The 23,981-nt window shown below is 45.4% G+C and overlaps 1 protein-coding gene across 2 annotated transcripts in view; it reads left to right on the forward strand.

Moving 5' to 3' along the window:
• Nucleotides 1–23,981, forward strand: part of LOC147015200 (STE20-like serine/threonine-protein kinase) — a 129,846-nt gene that overhangs the window by 94,623 nt on the left and 11,242 nt on the right. For both annotated transcript variants that reach the window (XM_085849749.1, XM_085849748.1), the window contains 6 exons: nt 1,096–1,245; nt 4,217–4,289; nt 4,398–4,592; nt 5,189–5,270; nt 19,766–19,885; nt 22,264–22,533. In XM_085849749.1, the coding sequence (XP_085705875.1) occupies nt 1,096–1,245; nt 4,217–4,289; nt 4,398–4,592; nt 5,189–5,270; nt 19,766–19,885; nt 22,264–22,533 (890 nt within the window). The remainder of the gene's footprint in view (nt 1–1,095; nt 1,246–4,216; nt 4,290–4,397; nt 4,593–5,188; nt 5,271–19,765; nt 19,886–22,263; nt 22,534–23,981) is intronic.

Raw genomic sequence — 23,981 nt, forward strand, 5'->3', positions numbered from 1 at the left:
GTTTCCTGTGTCAAAACTAACATACAAGCTTTCATTGATGTCTTGGATGCTGATATTTTGTCTGTTCCTGTTTGTGGCGAGGATGGTGAGATCAGAGAGATTCACTTACTTTGGCAGTGATATTCATGTATCCGCATGTTGTGAGCCAGAGGGCGAGAGATGTTTCGGTTGGGCCTGGGGAGTCATGAATTCATTGGACCATGGGGTGTGGCACTGTCAGTACCTATGCAGCGGGACGAAAGTCCAAGTCTTCAAATTATTGGTGCTTCCAGTGTTGTTCTTCAGATGTTATATTTGGACTCTGAACAAAGATCTGAGACGGACTCTTAACTCCAGTTATCTTTGGAGAATCCTTGGCTATCACTGACCAGACTTTGTATCCAAAGAGCATTTGCTGAGAGAGACTCAGATGAGATTTTTTCCCTGTATAGTCCGTGAGCATCATCTGTAGTTGACTCGACATGCGGCTTGTTTTCCTGATGCTGATCCTGCTCACCAGATTCTCTTAGCAACGGATCCTTGGGTAGAGGAGGCCAACAGGCCGACCATGTGCCTTGTTGTTGCAGCAGGTGATCACCATCTCAAGGAGATGGAGATCGGCCTGGCATCTGCCTGGGGGATGGCCAGACTGGATCCTCTGGAGTACCTGCGGAAATTGGACACAGCGATGCGCTGTTCCAGTGCATATTCCCATATCTGACCTGGCCTACCCATTCCCGCTCACCCCTTCCTCCCACTGGACCCCATATAATTTTAATAAAGTTTTAAAATTTAATATGACATGAGTAGGCACAGAATGTGAGCTGTACTGCATTTGAAATCATAAAACCATCTGTTTTTTCAGTTCTCTGATTAAGTTTTTTTTTTCATGCTTAAAACCATGTACCCATTTGTATAATGCAATATACACCTTAAGTTGTGGTCCATCTGAAACGATTTTCTTCCATGACGACTTTTATTTGAAAAGCTGTGATTGCATCGTAAAGCTTTTGGTTATCTCAATTGACATGTTGTATTTTGGAGACATATGCTACCCTTGAATGGTGGCAATTATGTTATGAGATTGCTTTGACTGAAAAACCTTCCTGCCATTAGAGTTGGAGCGCGGACTGCAGGAGCTGGAGATCCAAGTGATGTGCCGTCAGATTCTCATGGCTCTTGATTACCTGCACAGTCACCGCATAATCCACCGGGACCTGAAGGCTGGAAACATTCTCCTCATGCTAGATGGAAGCGTCAAATTGGGTGCGAATGAAACTGGGGGAGTACAGAAGTGTTGGGGTTTATAGCATGAAATAAATGTCTCGGTGAGAGTGAATTATATAATGACTTTCACAATGTCAAGCTACAAGTCTGTTGTGGAAGCAAATTGGTCTTTATATTCAAATTTGATGGTAAATATCTTGCACTGTGTTGTCGCAGTAAGCCACAGCTCTGGTAATTGCAAGATTAGTTGGGTTTTTTTTTTAAAACCCTTTCATTGCAAAGGTCACATTGTATTCTCTGTTTAGGTTTTCTGCCATACCACGGCTGTTTGTATGTCATTTGACATGAACATTATGAAATTGCAACAGTAATTGTGATCGAGCTCCAAACCTTCCATTAATAATAATGTGCTTTTCATCATGTAGGCTTTTGCAATTTGCAGGACAGCTAGCACATTAAGACAGCTCTTTTCGAGAAAGAGGTTTCATTTTGGATTTGAACATAGAGAGGTTTGTCAAAGAATGGATGTCAAAAGATAGTGTAATCCATTATTTTCTGACCTACTTCCAAATGGTTTGATCACCCACTCATTTCAGCATAATTTGTGGTGCCATGAGAAAGTCTTGCTGAAAAAAGTGACTGAAAAAGTGAAGATGAGGAAACCAGGTCATTCAAATATTCAGACATGAATATATGAAATGTTAAAAATCAGAATTGAATTGCAATACGATCAGAGCCAGTGTTGAGGCAGTGATTTTTCTGTGATCGTGGAAAATGGACCGAATTCAGAGTGTATTAAATTACAGATAAAAGTCATGACTAGGTCGAATTACCAAGAAAATATTCACTCAGCTGTCTGATTTTTGTGTGGGCAGTTCTCCATACACTTGATTCTGACAGCATAATTACAAAAAGTAGTAAAAATAAATAAATACACTGCAATTTGATGCACAAGTGATACTGTCGACACAATCTACAGCCAATGCTTCGGACATGCGTCGCTATGAATCTCAATATCGATTACTGGCACTACTGAATAAAATTCTGTCTTACAACCTCTGGAGTACCCAATCAAAATGAAATTTGATTTGAATGTCGCCCCATTTTGTTGACAATTCCATGAAAATATTGCTCGCGAGTACGATCGCCGGCGAAAACTGCATGCAACTTTGGAGAAATTTTTAATGGTAAAAAAATTGTCAAAATACAGACGAGATTACAAAAGATTTTTCGCAAAAAAAACAAACATGGTGTGTTTATGTCAATGTACATACTGCCACGTCTACGTACTTCCTTTGCAGGTGAGCATACCTGGACGTCGTAATCTTGCAATATTAAATAACACAATTCTCTGTTTGTATGTACGTCTGAAAATCATAGAAAAAAAACACGGCTGGCCCAATCTCCAGCAATTTTTACGCATGTGCTGAGGGTACACATGGTCAAGTCATGGACACAAAAAAATCCCCCCACACCTGTGAGGATGGGGAACTGACTTGCGCTTTTCCCTTGTACACATGGCACAGTGCAAGTGGTTTACTGACCCCTGCTGGAGATGGGGATTACTTGTCACAGCACAAAATATATTTACTCCACCTCCCCCAATAACCCTCCCCCCCCTCTTATCCAGCATGTGTTTCCAATCGTATTAAAATACAGTGTGAAATTCAGCAAGACTTTCTCATGGCACCACAAATTATGCTGAAATGAGTGGGTGATCAAACCATTTGGAAGTAGGTCAGAAAATAACGGATTACACTATCTTTTGACATCCATTCTTTGACAAACCCCTCTATGTTCAAGTGAATAGACAAACAGACGTTTGCCTATTCACTTGTAGAATCAAAAATTATTTGGCCGATCTCCACCAAATTTTGCACACCTATTGCGAATACCCTGGCTCAGGTCATGTGCACAAAATATGTCCTCTGCTCGGGTGGGTTAACTACTTGCGATTTTTCACCTGTGCACGTGGTACCTTTCACATTGTTTGCGCAGCCTCGCGGAGGGACGGGGTATTACTAGCCACGGGCACAAAATATATTCCCTCCCTCCCCCACTCATTCCCTAACCCCCTCCTCTGAAGCCGCTTTCAGAGGGAGTGGGTGTGTGTTCAAGATTCATTTCGTTTGTCGTGCTATATCCCATGGATCCAGTTTCCACATTTTCCCACCTTCCGTTAACTGAAGGTGTCAAAGACAATTTTTAATAAACAGGATTGGTATTTTTGGCATACTATCTGAACCCAAGACTTGTGATCCTGGGATTGCAGCTTAAAACCTCATTACATTGTCACGTCCATCATCTACTAATTTCCATGTAAGTTGTTTGGAAATGCCCCTGATGTTTACTCCTGTCTTTGTCCTGGAGGGGTACACAGTTTGTCCGAGCTCCACCTTTAGCCCAAGAACAATGTGTGGTCAATTCTCGCTAATTTTAATTTATCCCTCTCGGAAATCGTTCAAATTCATGTTTATTTTTTTGTTGATATAATTATGTATTTAAGTTGGAATTATCACTGTATAAAAATTAAAAGCTGTCCATTCACTTCTATACTTCACTGAACATTGGCCACTGATCGAAGCTTCTAGGAACTCGATAGAGATTGATGTACAAACATGAGATACAACACAAATGGAAAAAAAGAAGACTTCTTTACCTACATTAGATAATACAGATGGCCTCCATGGGGATGCAGATCAAGCAATGTTACATTGTAGTGGGCTTTCTCAGGCATTTGTTGTTTACCACTGTGGGAAACGAGGTGAGGCTGACACTTTGGCCATGACCCTTCGTTGCCTGAATTGTCAGCCTCACCTTGTTACCAAAGGCAGTAAACCTGTGATTTCTCACCCTTTGGTTTGGGAAGATCTGTTGTTGCTTTCTTTGCTGATGCAGTCCTACACACAAGTTTAAGTCTTTTCCGAGACCACTCTTCCCCATTATATTAACATTTGTACTGCAGGACCTGATTTAAGGTTATTTGGCTGTTTGTTTGTTTTTCATTTAGCCGATTTTGGAGTATCAGCCAAGAACAACTCTACATTACAGCGACGTGACACATTCATTGGAACTCCATACTGGTATTATTGGAATTTTACATGTTTTAGAAAGCTGGCTATGCTGATAATAGTACTGCGATACAAGTCGTGCAATCTGCTCTCTCAATCCCTCAATCGCATTTCTCTCAGGATGGCACCAGAGGTGGTGATGTGTGAGACCATGAAGGATGCCCCGTATGACTGCAAAGCTGATGTGTGGTCTCTTGGTATCACTCTCATCGAGATGGCAGAACGTGAGCCACCTAATCATGAAATGAACCCTATGCGGGTCTTACTGAGGATTGCAAAGTCAGATCCTCCAACCCTCACCTACCCCTCTCGCTGGTAATAATGGCTTCGTTGTATAGAGTCTTGTCTGCATGTATTTGTATTTTTGTTTGCATCACTCTTGGTTGTTCCCCGAGTTAAAACACCAAAGCACTTCTTGCTAAGGTGCCATTTCGACAATGTCGTCGTGACTATTGCTTCGGTGCGTGCTTTAGAGGCAGCCTTTAAGGAAGTGATGAAGTGTACTGCTGAGTTTTTGAAGATGTCTTGAGTCTGGCATTGAGAGTATTTGTGGAAGTCAGAGAGGCACGTCTCCTTGTATCGAATTGGGACATTTGTGAAGAAAGTCATAAATGACTATTTGCAGACATTTAACATAGCGCCGTGTGTGTGTTACCAATGGGGTGTGTGTGTGTGTGTGTGTGTGTGTGTGTGTGTGTGTGTGTGTGTGTGTGTGTGTGTGTGTGTGTGTGTGTGTGTGTGTGTGTGTGTGTGTGTGTGTGTGTGTGTGTGTGTCTTTTCTGCATTGTTGAGCTTGGTGTTTGACAATTATTTTATTGAAAGTAAACATATCAACCTGATGTTTGCCTTCGTTTGTTGTTGTTTTGTTTTGTTTTTCATTTCTCTGTTTGCTTTGGATTGGTGAATGACAGGTCACCAGATTTCCGAGACTTCCTCAGTAAATCCTTGGACAGGCACCCTGAGGCGCGATGGAGCTCTGGGCAACTGCTTCAGGTGGGACATTTGCAGTATGGGAAAACCAATAGGAAGAACAGGAATGTGTTTTAACAGTGAGGTGAAGGGAGGGTGGTAGTTTTGTTTGTTGAGATGACTTCAAAGAAGGGAGTCTTTGGGGAATTGTGAATACACAGTTCCATTTCTTGTCCTACATTTTGTGTGACACGAGTGTGTTGGCGCTTTGTTAAATTAAGACAAAAGTTGAGAAGTAAAATGAGACTGAATATGAAAAATTCTTATTCCATTTGTAGATTAGCCAGAAGACTGGTAAGTTGTCCATTTTGTATTTTGCAGTCATTGATAAATAATTATTTATAATAATTATTTATATATAATAATTATAATAATTATTTATAATTGATAAATGATTATAATCATCCTTTTATGCTGGTTTGCCGACCCACCAAACGATTTGATAGAAGTACCATTCTTACTTTATGCTTGGCAATCATTTTTTTCACTTTATAATCGTAAAGTACCACCGGATAAACCAGTTTTTATCTAAAATGTATATAAAATGAAAAGATTTCTGAGTATGAATCATTGTGCTGATTTTGCATCCCACATTATAAAACCAGTTTTAAATCTTCCCTTTGACTTTTTACAGCCCTTTTTGATTCCTTTTAAATATTATCAATCCCTGACTATAATTCAGGATTTCATTTTTTTTAATCTCCATTTTGTTCTTTCACCATTTCTATGCAGTGCTTTTGCAGAAGCTTTTTGATAAAGTACTATCGAAGAAAAGTGGGTGAAATTGACAGGATGTTGATTGACGTAGGCGAACTGCCATGGCTTACTGCCATGGGAAGCAAGGAGAAGCTGACATTTAATAACTATTCGTTGGGGAAAAAGAGAGAGAAGGGATGGGGGCAAAAGTTAATGTAGGCTGGGGTGGGTCATAGAGGGGTCAGGGATGAGGTGCCGTGTGGAGGTGGCAATGTTTGATTTTGACAGGGAGAGTCAGAGGTTAAAAGTCAAGAGGATGGAATGAGAGAAAAATGTGTGACAGAAGATCAGATAGATAAACTAAAGCAACTGTGAAAGCGGTACAATTAAAAATAATATAATAAAATAAAAATAATCATATAATTCTGATTTTGATTGATGTGCTATACTCTATTATAGAGTGTCGGTGCTGCTGAAGCAGTTTCTTGCCAAGGGTCATCCTGGGTGGTTTGCCATTGCCTTCCCAGCAATAGTTTTTGGAGGAATTTGTAATTTGTTCAAGGTGCCGACGGTAGTTCACCTACTATTCATGAAGGACACCTTGAAATCATTAACGTCCCCTAACTAACGCCAGCAAACTTCCATCCGAGGGATGGCAAACACATTCATGATCCATCCTGCCAGTGAAACATTGGGATGACTGTTTATGGTTGTGTTGGGATTCAAACCTATACTAGACATCTTAGGGATGAGTGTGTGTACCTTTAGGCCATCCTGCCCAACCCAATAACAATATCGTAAATAAAATACTAAAATTGCAAAGAAAAAAAGAAAAACTAATTTAAATTAAAATATAAAGGGGGAGATAAAAGTACAGGAAAAGTCAAGGAGAGTGAGAAGAGAAAAACAGCAGGAGAGGTTAGATTGATGAAATGAGATGAAATAAAACATAAGGGAGGAAAAAACAAAACAGATCGAAAGGATTGAAAAGTTGCAAGAAACGGGAGGTTTTAAATGATTGAAATGAGCTTGTTGATTCCATGGGGAGCAAACGTGCCGATGCCGTTGATAAAGTTTTGCTCTTTGTGCTTACAACTGTCTGTTGGGCTGAAGTCGAGAGAAATACGGGAGACTAACATGTGACTGAACAAATATCCGGGAAGGTTGAAGTGTCGAGCAACAAGCTTGACAATAGCTGTTTGGGTTACTTCGTACATCAAACAAGTGTTCATAGAGGCAATCACCCAGTATTCGTCCATTTTCACCAATGTAGATTTTCCTTCAGAGTGCAGGTCATATTTGTGGAGGTGCAGTCAAAGTGGTCAGTGATGTGAATACTGCTTTTGTGTCCTGAGAGAAAAGTGGTTGTGTCGCTGCAACTCTGTGAACACTTGAACGTTCCTGGTGGGAGGTCAAATGGACAATGGTCCTTTAACCAGGGAATTTCTTTATTTTCTGTCCCACCTGAAAGAGATGAGTGGCAGTTGTGGGAAAAGCAAGGCAGTATCAGGATCGTTCTGTAAAAGCTTGAAGTTCCTCTTAATTATGTTCCTGACTCAACGGTCGATGGATGGTTCATCAATATGAATTCAGGCGTGCTCCAGTGCATCAGCGATGACTATGAACAATTTATCAACTTTGTCGATTCCTTCCACCCTGATCTCAATTTCACATTGGAGATTTCGAGTACGATGTCACATACAGCACAATGTCAGCGAGGTGATCAGCAGAAGATTTGGTTAATGATGCATGGAGGAACTCAATGAGTACCTCTTCGTTTTTTTTCCCCTTAGAAAACTTTTACATTGCTTTGGAAGATTCTGTTCATCTCCAAACAATCGTCATAACTGTGCAGTTGACAATGTGGAAGATCAGTGATTGTGCTCATCAAATTTTATGTCGCTATCAGGATAGCGGTCAAACACAATGTCCCCACTGGTATTTATCGTGTTTTGCCTGATTAACTCTCCTGGTAAGTACCTGTATTGCTCATTGGCGAAATGTTTTGGGCAACACACTGACTGTTATGGCTTGGATCATCGCCATTCCATCCACAATGAGGATGTATCCAGCAGGAATATCCTCTGCCCTGCAATCTCCATCATGTTGTTTGAGATACTGCAGCAGGTAGCCTTATTTTTACCAAGGGACCCATTTGTTGTTGTGAGTGAATAAGATGCTGCTTCAAAGGAATAGAAAAGATCTCTCCAAGTTGATGTTTCTACTTCTGCCAATAATCAGATATCACAGAAACAGTTTTCTGTCACTCTGCAGAACGAGTTCCTCATGGGGGTTTTTCATGTGGAGCACTGGTTGTTGCAGGGCTCTGGAAATGAAAGAATTTCTCAGACGTTAAACCACGATGGCTTTTGTGCATTTTACCTTTTGTGGCACAATTACACAGGATGATATTTCCTGGATATATTGGGTCATCTGGCATTTGACATGAAGCATCTGAGGGAGTATGCTAACAAACACAGCTTGGCCAGTACTCACAGTTCATCTCTTTTATGATGGATGAAGTTGGTATAATCCTGGTTGCCAGTTTTATGGTATTTCATGTCAAGTGTCACACAGTCCTGCCCTCTGATTTGAATTACGATGCTTTCATCTGCTTTCATCTCTGCTTGTCTCAGCAACCCCATAACATAAACAATGAATTCAGCAGACAGAATGACTAATATTTTGGTGACAGTAAATAGACCTGCAGTAAAGGAGATTTTAATAAATAAATAAATACAGACATAGATGAAACAGCTATGCTCTTTATTCTTTCTGACCTATTCATCATAGCCGATAACAAATCCCATAACATTTATTACCCACTGATACCTACCTGCATCAGTAGTTTCAGCCGGAGCAAGCTCGTCTCTCGTTCGTTATCATCCCAATGCGATGAAAGGGTTTGGCTTCTTGCATGTGATACATGTGTTTGGCAACACATGCTTGACATGGGCAGGAGCTGCATTGCTGAGCAGAGACTTTTCAGCTAACGTAAACTTCTCGGTGCAGCTTGATGTAACCTATCAGTTGAAGGGACTCTGACGAGGATTACGACACCTGATGTGGCAACAATAATGTTCTCTGCTGCACTTCCAGCTCTTTGAATGCATCATTTGGTAGCCCTCTCAATTTTGGACTTGTTAAATTGGGAATAGCAGTTTCGGAGGTATCTATACAAGTCGACATCATCAGGCAAAGCCTTCATCCCCAGGTCACTACACACAAGAGCAATTCACTTTTCAGCACCATCACCGAGGTTCTTGCACTTACCTGCACATTCACACTGCTGTCGATTCACAGTAGTAAACGGGGTCACTTTTGATGTTTTCTTTGTTCAATACATGCAGCAAACAAGCCAGGTTTCAGGAGGATTTCGTCAATTCGCTCTTCACTGGTGGCTGATATCTTGGATTTTTACATATCATAATGAGCTTTGTAGTCAACTGTACCCACAAAAATTTATCTTAGCTAATTGGTTGAGATGAGATGAATTATTGCGGATAAGTCAAAATTCTCTTATTTGTGCAACTTCTGCTCGTGTCAACAAGTGTATTTACATTCTATGAATAAATATGAAGTAATGAACAAATAAATGACGATGGCCCATAGCTTAATTTATATTATACATATATTTTTAATTTCAACAATTTTTATTTTTATTTTTTGTAATTTTAATATTTCATTACTATTTGTTTTTTTTCTCTATAAATTATATATATATATATATATATATATATATATATATATATATATATATATATATATATATATATATATATATATATATATATTGTTGCGGTCTTCGCGCCCGCCGGCGTGCTGACGGCCACGTAACTCGAATCGCGGCACGTCGCCCACCGGACGGACAATCCAGTCGTGACCCTCTCGGACTAACGCCGGGAACCAGTCACGGGTGGACCTTTCGGTCTCACCGCGATCGAGCCAATCAGCCCCCGCGTGGGATAGGGTTGCTCGCCAAATTCGACCTACCTAAGTACCCACGCGGAGGGTAGACCGGGCGATCGCACCTCGCCGCAGGTCGACTTCGGACACGGGCCACTTAAGCGACCCGTTCCGTACTATCAGAATAACCGAGCGGTGTTATCGTCGACCTCGACGGTTCGATTAATTATCGGGCGTATTCAGCCCACGACCAACCCTTCACGTGAAGCAAGATGAGGATTCAAAGAAAGAAATGACGAAGCGAAGCGGGAGAACAGTTCAATAATAAAGCACATTTATTCGCGGCACACGGAAAACACACATATTCAATTCCACCAAAAGCACACAAAAAAAAGAAAACACAATTCCATTTACACAAAAAGCAAATATAAAAGTGAAAACAATGCAGAGCTAATACCGACTACCGAGCACACGGCAACACTTATACAATTTTACTTCACAGACGGCGCCGACAACACATACCCAAAACCAAGGAAAGAATACCCCCAAGAATGAGGCGGGCCTGAGGCCGAGACCGGGTCGCGCCTACCCGTCTGGTGATGAGACGCGGAGCGGCGATGGCGCCTCACTCCGCGGGCCTCGCGGACAGTGTCTGGCAGGGGGTGGGAAAGGGGCCCCCTTGGTCGCACTATCTCAGCGCGGGGGGAAACAGGAGGGGGTTGCTGATGCTCGGGGTATAGAGGATCTTTATTATCCCTGGTGTGCGTCTCCACCTCGGCCAGGTCGCGCTGCCGGCCTTCCTCGGGCGTGCAGCTCCCGGCACCGTCGCGAGCACCCCCTCGTCTGCCTTCGCCGCTGCCGCCTCTCCGCCTCTGGACTCTCCACCCTGGACTCTTCTTTGGGCTCTCCTCGTTCGACTCTCTTCAGCTTCTCCAGCTACTGCAGGCTTCGGGCTCCAGACTTCCACACGGCTCTGACTGACGAACACGGTCCTTTTATCCCCCCGTAGCTTCGCCTTTGACCCCCTCCCTTTGACCTTTCATCTCGCTCCCCATTGGCCCGAGAAAAAGTGGGCGTGAAGGCTTTTTGATCCACAAATTTGCATATATCGATCGTCCTGGAGGCGGGGCCAAATCGTCCCTCGCTCACCGATTGGACGGCAAAAAGTGGGCGTGTGTCGTTTTTGATCCGTTTTTGAAGCACAAAATCCGTGATTTTGTACACGCTGTTCGACGCGCGCCCTGCACGAGTCCAACACCGGTACCCACAGCGGGGCAAGAACGGTGGCGATGCTACGGTTGCGAGGTGTGACGTGAAGGTCGTGGCGGTTGTGGTGAAGCGGCGTTGTGGTTGGTGGTTGATGTTGTGGTTGTGGTGGTAATCATGGCGGTTGGTCCAAAATAAAGATAGTAAAAGAAAAACGGCTATCCTGAAGAGTCGCAGCACGCATAAATGACATGTATTCCCACTAGACAACGGGTTTGGGCCTAACTACACATGCACTTACCGAGATACCTCACCTAAGGGACCTGAATGGTGGTTTGCGAATTTGGTAACCACAACACTATCCCCTCCCCTTTTTACAGACTCGTCCCGAGTCGTCAAATTTTCGTGTACCATCATGTGTAGTTTTCCCCTAGTACATTTTACCTACGGATCCCTGAGTGCGACATTCATGGTATTCGTGTCCCCAAAATAAATAACCTGAGGGCTGCGTAACTACCTAAACAAACTCACTCACACGGACGACTTAAATAAAATTGCCGGCGCTAGACAGACATGCCGGGGGCGCACTCATATTTACAGTACATCTTAACCTTAACTTGCAAATTTTACACTAAACCATGGCCCAGGATCATTGAACTCTGCAAAAAGAAAGCAGTTAGCAGGGAGCCAGGCTGCCCGCATGCAGTCTCTGACTCAAACAATGCAGGTGACAGGGAACGTGGCTGGCTGCTCACACGCAGTCCAAGGCCTTCCTTTTTGAACTGAACGCAGTGAACCACAACGGTGCATGGGCTGCACAACGCAGTCTCCGTGCCAGCTCAAGTGGCACACGCAATGAGCACAACGAATGGATGGATGAACACAAACACGGTGCACGGGCCGCCACTGCAGGCCCGTGTTGTAGCTGCCAACAGGGCAGTTCTTGCAGCTTGCAAACTGTTGCCTTGATCCTGGCGCACATGGCAATGAACAGGGGGGGGGGCAAAGCAAAATTGAACCGGGCTGGTGAACGTGGGCAGTGGGCATGGCATGGCAAAGGCAGCAGGCAAACACAGCCCGCAGAAGAAGGCCGCTGCAGGCAAACACAGCCCGCAGATGAACTGGCCGGCACAGGCCTCGAAGAAAAACAGCCAGCAGATGAACTGGCCGGCACAGGCCTTGCAGCACACAGCTGCTGATGAACTTGGCCGGCCTCCGCCTTGAAGCAAAACACGGCCAGCCGATGAAGTTGGCCAGCCTTTGCCGTTCAATGGAGGTTGGTGGAGGGAGTGCGGTGGTGCTGGCCACTTGGAAGGCGGGCTCGGACCTACCTACCTGTCTCCCTCCCAACCTATCGCCTTTGCCTGTCACTGTACATACCCACGCCCTTAATTTGTCAAACCCCAATTTAGCCCCAACTTATTTTTTTTTTATTTTTACTTTTATTTTTTACTTCCCCTCTATAAATCGTCCCCTAACCCCCTTTATCGTCTTTGTTCAGCTAACCTATCCTGTCACCTAGCCTACTCCCAACCCCTACGTTCCCTTCCCGGAGGGGAACAAGGGAGAGCTAACGTCCCGTGTCGAGGCCCAACGAAGCCTCAGAATGGCCTCCCCAGAGTTCGGCGATCTAACCCAAAGTGGGTCCAGCGGCCCACAACGACAGCGAGGGGATGGATGGTGCGGAGGGGTACATCTCCTAATCTACCCGAACCATTTAACTGTTAAACTACCCCGGGGCTTTCAACAAGCGCCTCTCGCTTAAAGTATTGGTTCTAACAACCCAGATTCCCGTCGCCTGTGTTGGTGTCCTCACAATTTCGGGCCTCGCCCCCCAATTTTCTCTCCGTGCCCTCACACGGTCTCCTGGCTGGGACACGTGGCTCCCTTTGGCAGGCACGACCCTCTGCCGAATCTCCCGCTATGGCACCCCCGGGCACTACACTGCCTCCGAGCCTACCAGCTCCCTAACACCGGGAGTGCCCCCATGGCACCTCCCCTGAAACGCACACGTGGCAGGCCGGCCTCCCGGGCCCCTTTCCGAGGGTCACCCGTGCCCACAACACTGCCCACGCGGCTAATGGCGCCCCGGGCCCCCGCACCAAGCAGGCGCACCCGTGCCCACTACGCTATCCCGGCCCCCCATGGGCCCATGGCCTACCGCGGCCGACTAGCCTGGTGCCCGGGGTACCCACTCAGCGATACTCACCTTTCGCAGCCACGCTCCCAAGCCCGTCAACAGGGCTCCTGCACCCCTCCAAATGGGTTTCGAGCCTACACTCCCACCAACAACAAAACGACCTCCATTTTTCAATTTGACTAACCCAGCTAACTCACTTTACTCTGACCCCGGGGTCCCTTGGGCGGGAGTCACTCCTCCCCCCAATCACTCATCGCACCATGCATTCCCCATTCGCTCCACTCACACAGACCCGCTGGCCTCACTCACTCAACATGTACACGTACTCGCCTCACAACTCTTCAACACACTCACCGCTGAACTCTGCCATCCTTCTAACTACATCCCCTAACTAACTCGTGCTCCCACGTCGTCCCTTAAACTACAGCACGTTCCTTTTAACACTACGTAGCTAAACTACGTCCCCTCTACACACTCACCAGTCTGTCTCTGTCTCCAAATAAATCATTTTATCTCCCAACCTAAATCTGGCTACAATCCCTCTAAGTAATCCATTCCACGGACTCCATGAGGACTTACCCCTGCCCCATGAAGTCGGTCTAACTAAGCTAACCCTTCCCCCTAACTAGTTTCCATCCTGTGCCCAGGTAAGGGGGTCTTTCACCCCTTGCCCAGGAATCCTGTGCACCCGAAAGTGAGGCTTGCTTTTTTTTTTTTTTTTTTTTCATGCGCAGCACCTGCGCGGCAACTCAGAGCTCGCGCACTTTACACCTGCCCGTGACGTCATGCAGCTGCACGTGTTCCTCGTCCCTCCTTGGACGGTACCATCCGGCCGGGATACCCCTCCTGCCGGATTCCAACCACACGTGCAGCCATGACGTCACCGTGCGCAAAAAAAAAACACAAGCCCCACGTCTCGAGGGGTTCCCCACGCGAACACATGTGCTTTGCCCGTTGGAGCTTAACACACACGATCGCGTGGAGAACCCGTCCGGTCCAAATCCATTTACCTGCCTAAACTTTGTCCGTCCGCGGGATCGGCAAATCCACCGCGTGCGTTTCCGGACCGGGACTTCACTCTCGCAAGCGAGCACGTGGTGGTCTCGTGCGTTGCATAGCACGAACCGCGTGCTCACTGCTGGGTGAACCCGGCACGGTCCCCGAAACAACTACAGCCGCTACTCGGCTTTCTCTCCTCTGTCGCCGTCTCCGTCTCCATTCAACCCACGCACACCTGCGTGTTACGACGCACACAGTCCACACCATTACATTCACACCGGGAGACGCGGCTGCGTGCTCCCGCATGCCAACCGACATCTCCCTCTCATACCGCTCTCTCACACACACGGTCTCCCTTGCACACAGCGACCTTGCACACGGCCGTTCACTCACGCGTGCGGGGGCACTCACCCGCGGTGCCTCACTCGCACTCCGTGCCTCATCCACACACGCGGGGGCACTCAACCGCGGTTCCTCATCCACACACCGCGCCTCACTCATACACGCGGGGGCACTCAACCGCTGTGCCTCATCCAAACACCGTGCCTCACTCACACACACGGCGACACTCATACACGGTACCTCATCCACACACGCGGGGGCACTCAACCGCGGTGTCTCATCCACACACGGCGTGCTGTGAAGCACGCACTCCGGCACCATCGCCACCACACCACTCACACACGGGGTCGCTTCCACACACGGGGACGCACTCACACCTTGCACCACACACACAGGGACAACCACACTGGGGATTTGTGTCCCCACAAGGGTCTCCGGGGCCTCTATACCCCCCAAGCTCTCCGTGCTTCCGTCCACAGCACTCCTCCCCTCAACCTCGCAAAGCACGACCGAACTCACCTGGTCGTGATCCGCCTCAAGGGGGCAGACTCCCTCCCCTCGTTCCTGGAGGAGGCCATCCAGGTGCTCGCACCGGGTCCCTGCACGCTCCGCGAGCTCACCCCCGTTGTCCTCCACTACCTCCGTGTGTGTGTGTGCGTCACTTACCCCGTCTTCCTCGTGTAGTCTTTCCTCTATTTTTTCTATCTCCCGTGTCTCTGCCAACTCTTCACCCTTTACCTCCCTTGTCTCAACTATTATTTCCTTTGTCACGGCCTTCATGCCCGCCTGCTGGCATCGGCCCATGTTCTGCGTCTCACCCCGGAACTTTTTCATTTCCTCCTTCATGTTTGCTTCCATTCCGTTTATTTTTGTATCCATCTTTTCGTTTATTTGTTGTGTATTCGCATCCATTTTTTCGATCATTTTCGCATTCATCTTTTCGTTCATTGCCGCCAGCATGGCGCATAGCTGGGCCATGTTGGATGCACTCAGCTGAGCCGTTTCGGCAAGGGTTGGGGAAGGGTTTTGGGGGAGGGGGGGGGAGGTGTCATACACTGCGGCCGCTGCCGCACCCATTTCAGGTTCTGGGTTCAGTTGGGCGAGTCCGTGTTCCTGCACAATCAACATTTCCTGCTCGGGGATTCCATCCTGGACCATGGATCCTACACATTCTACATCCATTTCTAATACCCCAGGCTCCCGCTCGCCATGAGACGATATCTTGCTTCTCGTGAAGGGTTAATTTGCTCGCTCGTAATTTGGAGGGAATCGGGGGTCGCTTCTCTCACCCCTGGACCGATTCCCGTGAATTTCGCTGGAGACAGGAGAGCCTGTTGTCCCGCTCTCCAATACCAGTGCCGCGAGGAGGGCGATGAATTTGTATCGCACGACCTGACACCAGTGTTGCGGTCTTCGCGCCCGCCGGCGTGCTGACGGCCACGTAACTCGAATCGCGGCGCGTCGCCCACCGGACGGACAATCCAGTCGTGACCCTCTCGGACTAACGCCGGGAACCAGTCACGGGTGGACCTTTCGGTCTCACCGCGATCGAGCCAATCAGCCCCCGCGTGGGATAGGGTTGCTCGCCAAATTCGACCTACCGAAGTACCCACGCGGAGGGTAGACCGGGCGATCGCACCTCGCCGCAGGTCGACTTCGGACACGGGCCACTTAAGCGACCCGTTCCGTACTATCAGAATAACCGAGCGGTGTTATCGTCGACCTCGACGGTTCGATTAATTATCGGGCGTATTCAGCCCACTACCAACCCTTCACGTGAAGCAAGATGAGGATTCAAAGAAAGAAATGACGAAGCGAAGCGGGAGAACAGTTCAATAATAAAGCACATTTATTCGCGGCACACGGAAAACACACATATTCAATTCCACCAAAAGCACACAAAAAAAAGAAAACACAATTCCATTTACACAAAAAGCAAATATAAAAGTGAAAACAATGCAGAGCTAATACCGACTACCGAGCACACGGCAACACTTATACAATTCTACTTCACAGACGGCGCCGACAACACATACCCAAAACCAAGGAAAGAATACCCCCAAGAATGAGGCGGGCCTGAGGCCGAGACCGGGTCGCGCCTACCCGTCTGGTGATGAGACGCGGAGCGGCGATGGCGCCTCACTCCGCGGGCCTCGCGGACAGTGTCTGGCAGGGGGTGGGAAAGGGGCCCCCTTGGTCGCACTATCTCAGCGCGGGGGGAAACAGGAGGGGGTTGCTGATGCTCGGGATTTAGAGGATCTTTATTATCCCTGGTGTGCGTCTCCACCTCGGCCAGGTCGCGCTGCCGGCCTTCCTCGGGCGTGCAGCTCCCGGCACTGTCGCGAGCACCCCCCTCGTCTGCCTTCGCCGCTGCCGCCTCTCCGCCTCTGGACTCTCCACCCTGGACTCTTCTTTGGGCTCTCCTCATTCGACTCCCTTCAGCTTCTCCAGCTACTGCAGGCTTCGGGCTCCAGACTTCCACACGGCTCTGACTGACGAACACGGTCCTTTTATCCCCCCGTAGCTTCGCCTTTGACCCCCTCCCTTTGACCTTTCACCTCGCTCCCCATTGGCCCGAGAAAAAGTGGGCGTGAAGGCTTTTTGATCCACAAATTTGCATATATCGATCGTCCTGGAGGCGGGGCCAAATCGTCCCTCGCTCACCGATTGGACGGCAAAAAGTGGGCATGTGTCGTTTTTGATCCGTTTTTGAAGCACAAAATCCGTGATTTTGTACACGCTGTTCGACGCGCGCCCTGCACGAGTCCAACACCGGTACCCACAGCGGGGCAAGAACGGTGGCGATGCTACGGTTGCGAGGTGTGACGTGAAGGTCGTGGCGGTTGTGGTGAAGCGGCATTGTGGTTGGTGGTTGATGTTGTGGTTGTGGTGGTAATCATGGCGGTTGGTCCAAAATAAAGATGGTAAAAGAAAAACGGCTATCCTGAAGAGTCGCAGCACGCATAAATGACATGTATTCCCACTAGACAACGGGTTTGGGCCTAACTACACATGCACTTACCGAGATACCTCACCTAAGGGACCTGAATGGTGGTTTGCGAATTTGGTAACTTTAAATTTGAAATTTAAAACATCGAATTTGAAATCGATGTCGTAAGACAAGTGAGGGTAATAACTAATTTCTCTGATTTTTTAATTTAAATTTAAAAGTGAGTTGCCTTTGCTCAAGCTCGTTTCAGCATTGTTTCAGCAGGTTCTTGCACCTACGTGAGTGACCTTTTCTGGGCAGAATTAATTCGCATAACATTTAATATTCATGGGATTACCTTGTTTCTCATAGTAAGCAATTCTGCTGAGCCTGAGAGAAGCAGAATAGTGTGTAACCTTGAGTTTACTTTTGGACCTGAATCTGTTTACATTAACCATGATAGATCATTGCATCACCTTTTGCTGAACATTTGTTCTTTAATAGAAGCATTATTGACCCCGCCCTTCCGACAAGGTCAGACATGGGGGACATTAAAATGAGCGTCCGACCGACTGATTGACTGACCGACCAATCATCCGTCCATGACCGATCGTCTGTCCTTGACTAATCATCTGTCCATGTACTTTTGTGTACGTGATATTTCAAAAACCGTTGAACATTTAGCTTTCATATTACAGATACAGTATGTGCTCCTCATGAGATTATCTCAACCTGTTTGATCATGGCTGTGATTGGCTGAATTATGTTACCATGGCATCCATCTCAGGAACTTGGCTTGTGTATGCGATATTTCAAAAAAACGTTCAAGATTTATCTTTGATATTACACAGATCTATTCTTCATACCACCCAATAGATTGAGAGCAGGGAGGGGGGGGGCTCGAGTATCAGCGCCTTGTTATATTTTTTCTTTAAATTAATTCGTTTTACTCTCTTTAGGCCTTCGTTATTTTATAACTTGGTTTACGCAGTTCTTCAGCTAAAATGTAGGGTCGGTAGGTCAAAATATAAATATAACTTCCATTTTTAGAAATTAAATATTTTTATGATTTTTTTTCGGATGTTCCATGGAAAAGACAAGGGTAGGTGGGGGGAAAATAAATATAAATCCCGGACCAGGAGGATCGAAGAAAACATTGAAGATGGAAGAACATTCAAATGCAGGATGCCCATGTTCACTGTATCATCTGATGTGAAAAACAATAAAGAAGGATTAAAACTTGTTTTTACAATATAGTCTGGCATGTTTTTCTTATAGAAACCTGTTGGATCATCAAACAAATGGAAACAATGCTTAGAAAATTACTGACCAAGTCATAGATGTGTGCATGCACACCAGTGCATAGTGCTGGATATGATTAAAAAAAGGTGTCTACGAGGAGTCAACATGCTCAAAACGGTCAATCAGAGCCATAACCAGCTTTTACTTTTCAGTCGGCATCTGATCGTACCGTCTCCCCATCCCCATGAGCACATCAAAGGCTGATTTCTGGTCCGTTGAAAGCTGAATATCAGCATCTCACAGGGAAACTTTGACGTACTTGGCACCGAAATCTTTCAATACGAACAGTGGTGTACAACTTTCGACGGAAACACAATCGGCATGATCGAGAGTAGCCTGCGAATCATCCCTGCTGCTGCACTGAATTGATGCAATCGTTCGGCCAGAATATTCGTCGTCAAGATGTTGCGTGATTAAATCACCAATACGGTCACTCGAATTTATATCGCTGACATGCTTCTTAACAATCACCTTTGCCCCAGAAACCACAGTCAATCTGAACCACGCTGGCCACTGCTCAGACGCCATGACCGAAGACTACTGCACAGTTTGGTTAAAGGTGACTCGGCATTTTGGCACGCGCGCACAAAATTATATTTTGAAAATAAATGCAGACGTTTACATTTCGGGTTTTGAAACTTTTGCACCTTTGGCGGAAAATGTATAAATATAAAAGGCTAAAAATGTGTTTTATATTTATATTTCATTTCGGCAAATATACCGTCGGCAGATCCGTAAACCAAGTTATAAAATAACTAAGGCCTTATTGACATTTTATTCTTCAAAAAATAGCACAGGAGAAGAAGTGCTGTTTGATTCAACTTGTTCTTGGAGGACTTTCTCTTGAAAACTTGCTTTTGAGTGCATTTTTGTGGTGTTCAAATAATCGTCGAATCTCTGACTGATAACCCGTGTCAACAAATATGCCCACGGTCATAAACCTGCTTTGAACAAATTTTTCACGTCGCAATTTCTGCACCTTCCCCATTGTTTTTGCAGCATCCCTTTGTCAGCAAGGCGAACAACACAAAACCATTAAAGGATCTTCTTGCTGAAGCAAAAGCTGAAATTACTGAAGAGATTGAAGAAGAAAAACCAGAGGAGGATTCAACTTTAACAGTAATATCGTTGGGGAATGTGGGATGGGGCGGGGGGAGGGTGTTGAGAGTGTTGAGGGTGATGGTGCTGGATGGGCTGATAGTAGTGCATGTCTTTTTTTTATTTTTCTTCCTTTTTATTTTATTTTTCTTTAATTTTTTTAATTTTTTTATTATGCAATTTTCATTTTTGTAAACAATATTTGAGTCGTTTATATACCTTTTGTGTTGAGCTAATTTCTTGGTGGAGTGGTTAAATATGTTTGTTTCTCTACTCTCTGCTGTGGGTTTGATTCCCATGGCTGCTCACTCTCATCAACCTGCTCTTGGCATGCATGCTGTGTATGCTAAAAACCCCTCCAGACAAGTTGAGGGTGGGATTCATCCTGCAGTGGACATAGGCCAAAGGAATGGCGTGGGGGGGAGGGGGTGGGTGGCAAGGGATTTTAATGACATGTGAGAGCTGTCAGCACTTTGGAAATCCAACCTGTAATTTCACCATAGTTTGTCATGATACATGAAGGATGTCAAAACGTTCAAGAAATGGGGTATTCCTTGGCATCTTCGTTCAGTTTTTTCTTTTCCTCATTATACACTTGCATGCATGATTGTTATATGCCATTTGTTTAATCAGACATTCCATTTATTTAAATTTTCAGCACATAATCCAGAGGATCTGCATCATTCAATTAATATTATGGATCATGCTAGAATTGAACATCGATGTCATCAATTTTATTAATGCAAACAATGGTGCCAGTTGAAAAGAAATCCATGAATGCATTGTTGTGTATGGAGAAGGTGCGTGCTCATATTCTACAGGAGCCAAATGGGCGGCTCATTGTGTGCGGATACTCATCTATTTAAGATTAATCCAGGTTAGAATGGCAGTTGCTACAACCAACCCACGAGTTCTTCCTGGGTCGAGGTATTAATCATGAAGGATCACAGCGTTGAGGTTGCTGAAATATCCGCAGAACTTGGAATATCTCAAGGCAGTGTTTTAACCTCTGGAGCTGTCGACATGTTCATGGAACCCTTTCCTCCAGTCTTCCAGTAGGGGCTGGAGTGCCCTAAAAGAGTGTATTGGGGCTGATCTTGTTCCTCTACAGGGTGGCCTGAAAGTTGCTTTACCACTCCCTAGTAAAGCATTTATTCTGGAGTCACCTGTGCAAAAGAGGCCACGACTGCAGCTCACAATTCTTCAATCGTCCTATACCAGTTTGTCAACACTTTCTCCTCGATGAAGCCCCACAAAGTTGTCTGGCGTCATTAGATCTGGACTATGTGGTGGCCACAGTAGAGGATCTGGTGATGTTGGTGATCCACGTACAATCCATCATTGAGTGAACCTTTCATTGAGATTGTCCTGAACATGCAACACAAAATGTGTGGGTTGAAACCAGACACATTCAGCTATTCCTGCAGTAACAACAGATGATACCAGCCAGGGTCTTAACATTTGCTCGTAAGCTGTGCCATTTATGTGTCTATCAAAAAATAGTGACCAAATAAGTGCCTTGAGGTCATTCCTCCCCATATCATCACATGTGGAGGATGATGCTCTAATGCCAGTGTGAAATGTGGATTTTCCTTCGACCAGAACACCACATTTCACACCCGTGATCTTCGCTAGATGGCATATTTGTCCAAAAACAACACTTTTCCTCAAGACAGGACAGTCAGAAAGGTGTTGAGCAAATACTTCGTATAATGCACAGTGCCAATCCATGTTGTCTTCACTCAATTCATTCACAAATGATGGATGCCAGGGTTTCAACTGAGGATCTTTTTTTTTTCATGTGAGTTTGCATAGTGGTCCACATTATACCAAGTTCACTGGCTCTCTTTCTTGTTGACCTTCTCAGCGACCAGTCAACTGACACCAACAAAGCAATGCATGTGTTTTTTTGTTACCGTTACTACCACTGCGCTTCTTCTACTTCACACTTCCTGTTTCAAAAGCCCATTATTCCAACTTTATCAATGCCTGCTTTGGAGGAGAAGATTTTGCAAAGTGTTCTGTGAAAACTGTCCACACTTGAGCAATTGTTTGGCCTTTGTGTGCCCTTTCGTGTGTGTGTGTGTGTGTGTGTGTGTGTGTGTGTGTGTGTGTGTGTGTGTGTGTGTGTGTGTGTGTGTGTGTGTGTGTGTGTGTGTGTGTGTGTGTGTGTGTGTGTGTGTGTGTGTGTGTGTCCGTCCGTCCGTCCGTCCGTCCGTCCGTCCGTCCGTCCGTCCGTGTCCACTCTTCCATTAGCCTTTTATTAGCCTATTTATCTTTAAAACCACATTGTAATGTTTTGAAAGTATCAATAACGCTTGACTCCACAACTGTTATACTGTCTGTGTGAAATGAGATGTCTTCGATTTCTTTATCATTTTCTGTGGAATTTATTCTAGACACCAGGCCTTGCTGTCATTACCAACAATGCTACAGGAGAAGATGCACCAGGAAAGGAGAGCCATGTCCTTGGGTTTACTGTGCCGGTACCTTCTGAGCCTGTTGCAACACATCCCAAGGAGATAGAAGTTTGTGGCGATAAGACAAGTGAGCCCTCACTCTCTGATGAGGGCTTGGGAGGCAGTGAAGGAGAGCGTGCTGAGAGCGACAGGTCAACAGAAACGCACACATCTAATGAAGACTTGACCCCAGCCATGCAAAAAGCAGAAGTAAGATGTGCTGAGAGTTGGTTTTTATTTTATTTTATACAAAGTCACGGCTCGTATAAGAGCTAGAAAATAGAACAGATCAGGATGGAACAAAACAAATTGAACAGCAGAAAGAGAGGGGGAAACGCACCAATAGCAGGGTTGGGGACAGAATAGAAGGAGACCTGGATAATGAAGGGTTCTGGGGAAGAATGAGGACTCGGACAGCACATGGGGTAGACACGATGGATGCAGAAGCAAACTCCCAGGAAGGAAAAATTGGAAATTTGGAAAAAGGTGGGCTTGTGGAGGGTTAATGGGGGTAGAAAAGATCATGGTTTTGGATGGGGGGGGGTTTATCTAATCAACCCTTGAAATCATCATTCAATATTTATGCCTCTCCCTCTAAGATAGGTGAGGGAAGGGTATCTGTTGCAGCGTTTATTTCTACAATTGACACCTCCAATTTTTAATTGTACCACAGAGTTTCTTAGATCCTCAGGAGTACAAAACCACAATTTAGAAAAATAAAATTCTTCTAGCACTTCTTAACAATTCAAATTTCCAAACTGTATCAATTTCAGAGCTGTATCTTTGTTGAAGTTGGAGCTGGCTGGGACTTTCGAATGAAATTTTGCATCAATAATGCAAATATAAAGTATGTGGTGTTGACACACTTTTTTTTTCACCTTCACCTAATTTTTAAGATCATGACTTACTTATGCATTGAAACATTTTTTTACCATAACTCGACTTAATTGGAACGAAATTTCCCTCATTAGTTAGCTTAGAGCAAGGCACATTTACGCTCAATTTACATCATACCTCTCAGGGTTAAAGGTCAAGGTCTTGCACCATAAAATGTATGCAGGGTTGACATTTTTGACTTTGACCTATTTTAAAGATCATCACCTAATTATAGATTTTTTTAATTTTTTAAACATTTTTCACCATAAGTCGACTAAAGTTTGTCCGATCGGAGCAAAATTACCCTCCCTAGATATCCGAGAGCAAGCCACATCTCAGCTTAATTTACATCATACCCCTCCAGGTTAAAGGTCAAGGTCTTGGACCACTGGAAGTACGAAACCACCATTTAGGTTTTTCTCCCTGTATTTTCTGCCTGTCTGAGGTCTATATAGCTGCTGGGACTTTAGGAATGAAAATTTGCATCAATCATAGAAATATAAAGTTTGCAGGGTTAGATACTTTTTTGATCTTGATCTAATTTTTATGTCATGACCCAATTATAGACATTTTAACATTTTTCACCCCAACTCGACTAAGGTTTGTCCGATTGGAACAAAATGGCACTTGCTAGATAGCCGATGGTAAGGCGCATCAACGTTTATTTCACATAATGTCCCTCCAAGTTAGACATGACAGACTGAAAAAATAACGCTTTTTTTTTTTGTTCATTCAATTTTGCCAATGCTTAATTTGAAAGACCGCTCGGTCTTCCAAGATGT

This window comes from Eptatretus burgeri, chromosome 12, assembly GCF_056783735.1.
Source record: "Eptatretus burgeri isolate ZD-2024b chromosome 12, Ebu_testis_v1, whole genome shotgun sequence".
NCBI lineage: Eukaryota > Metazoa > Chordata > Myxini > Myxiniformes > Myxinidae > Eptatretus > Eptatretus burgeri.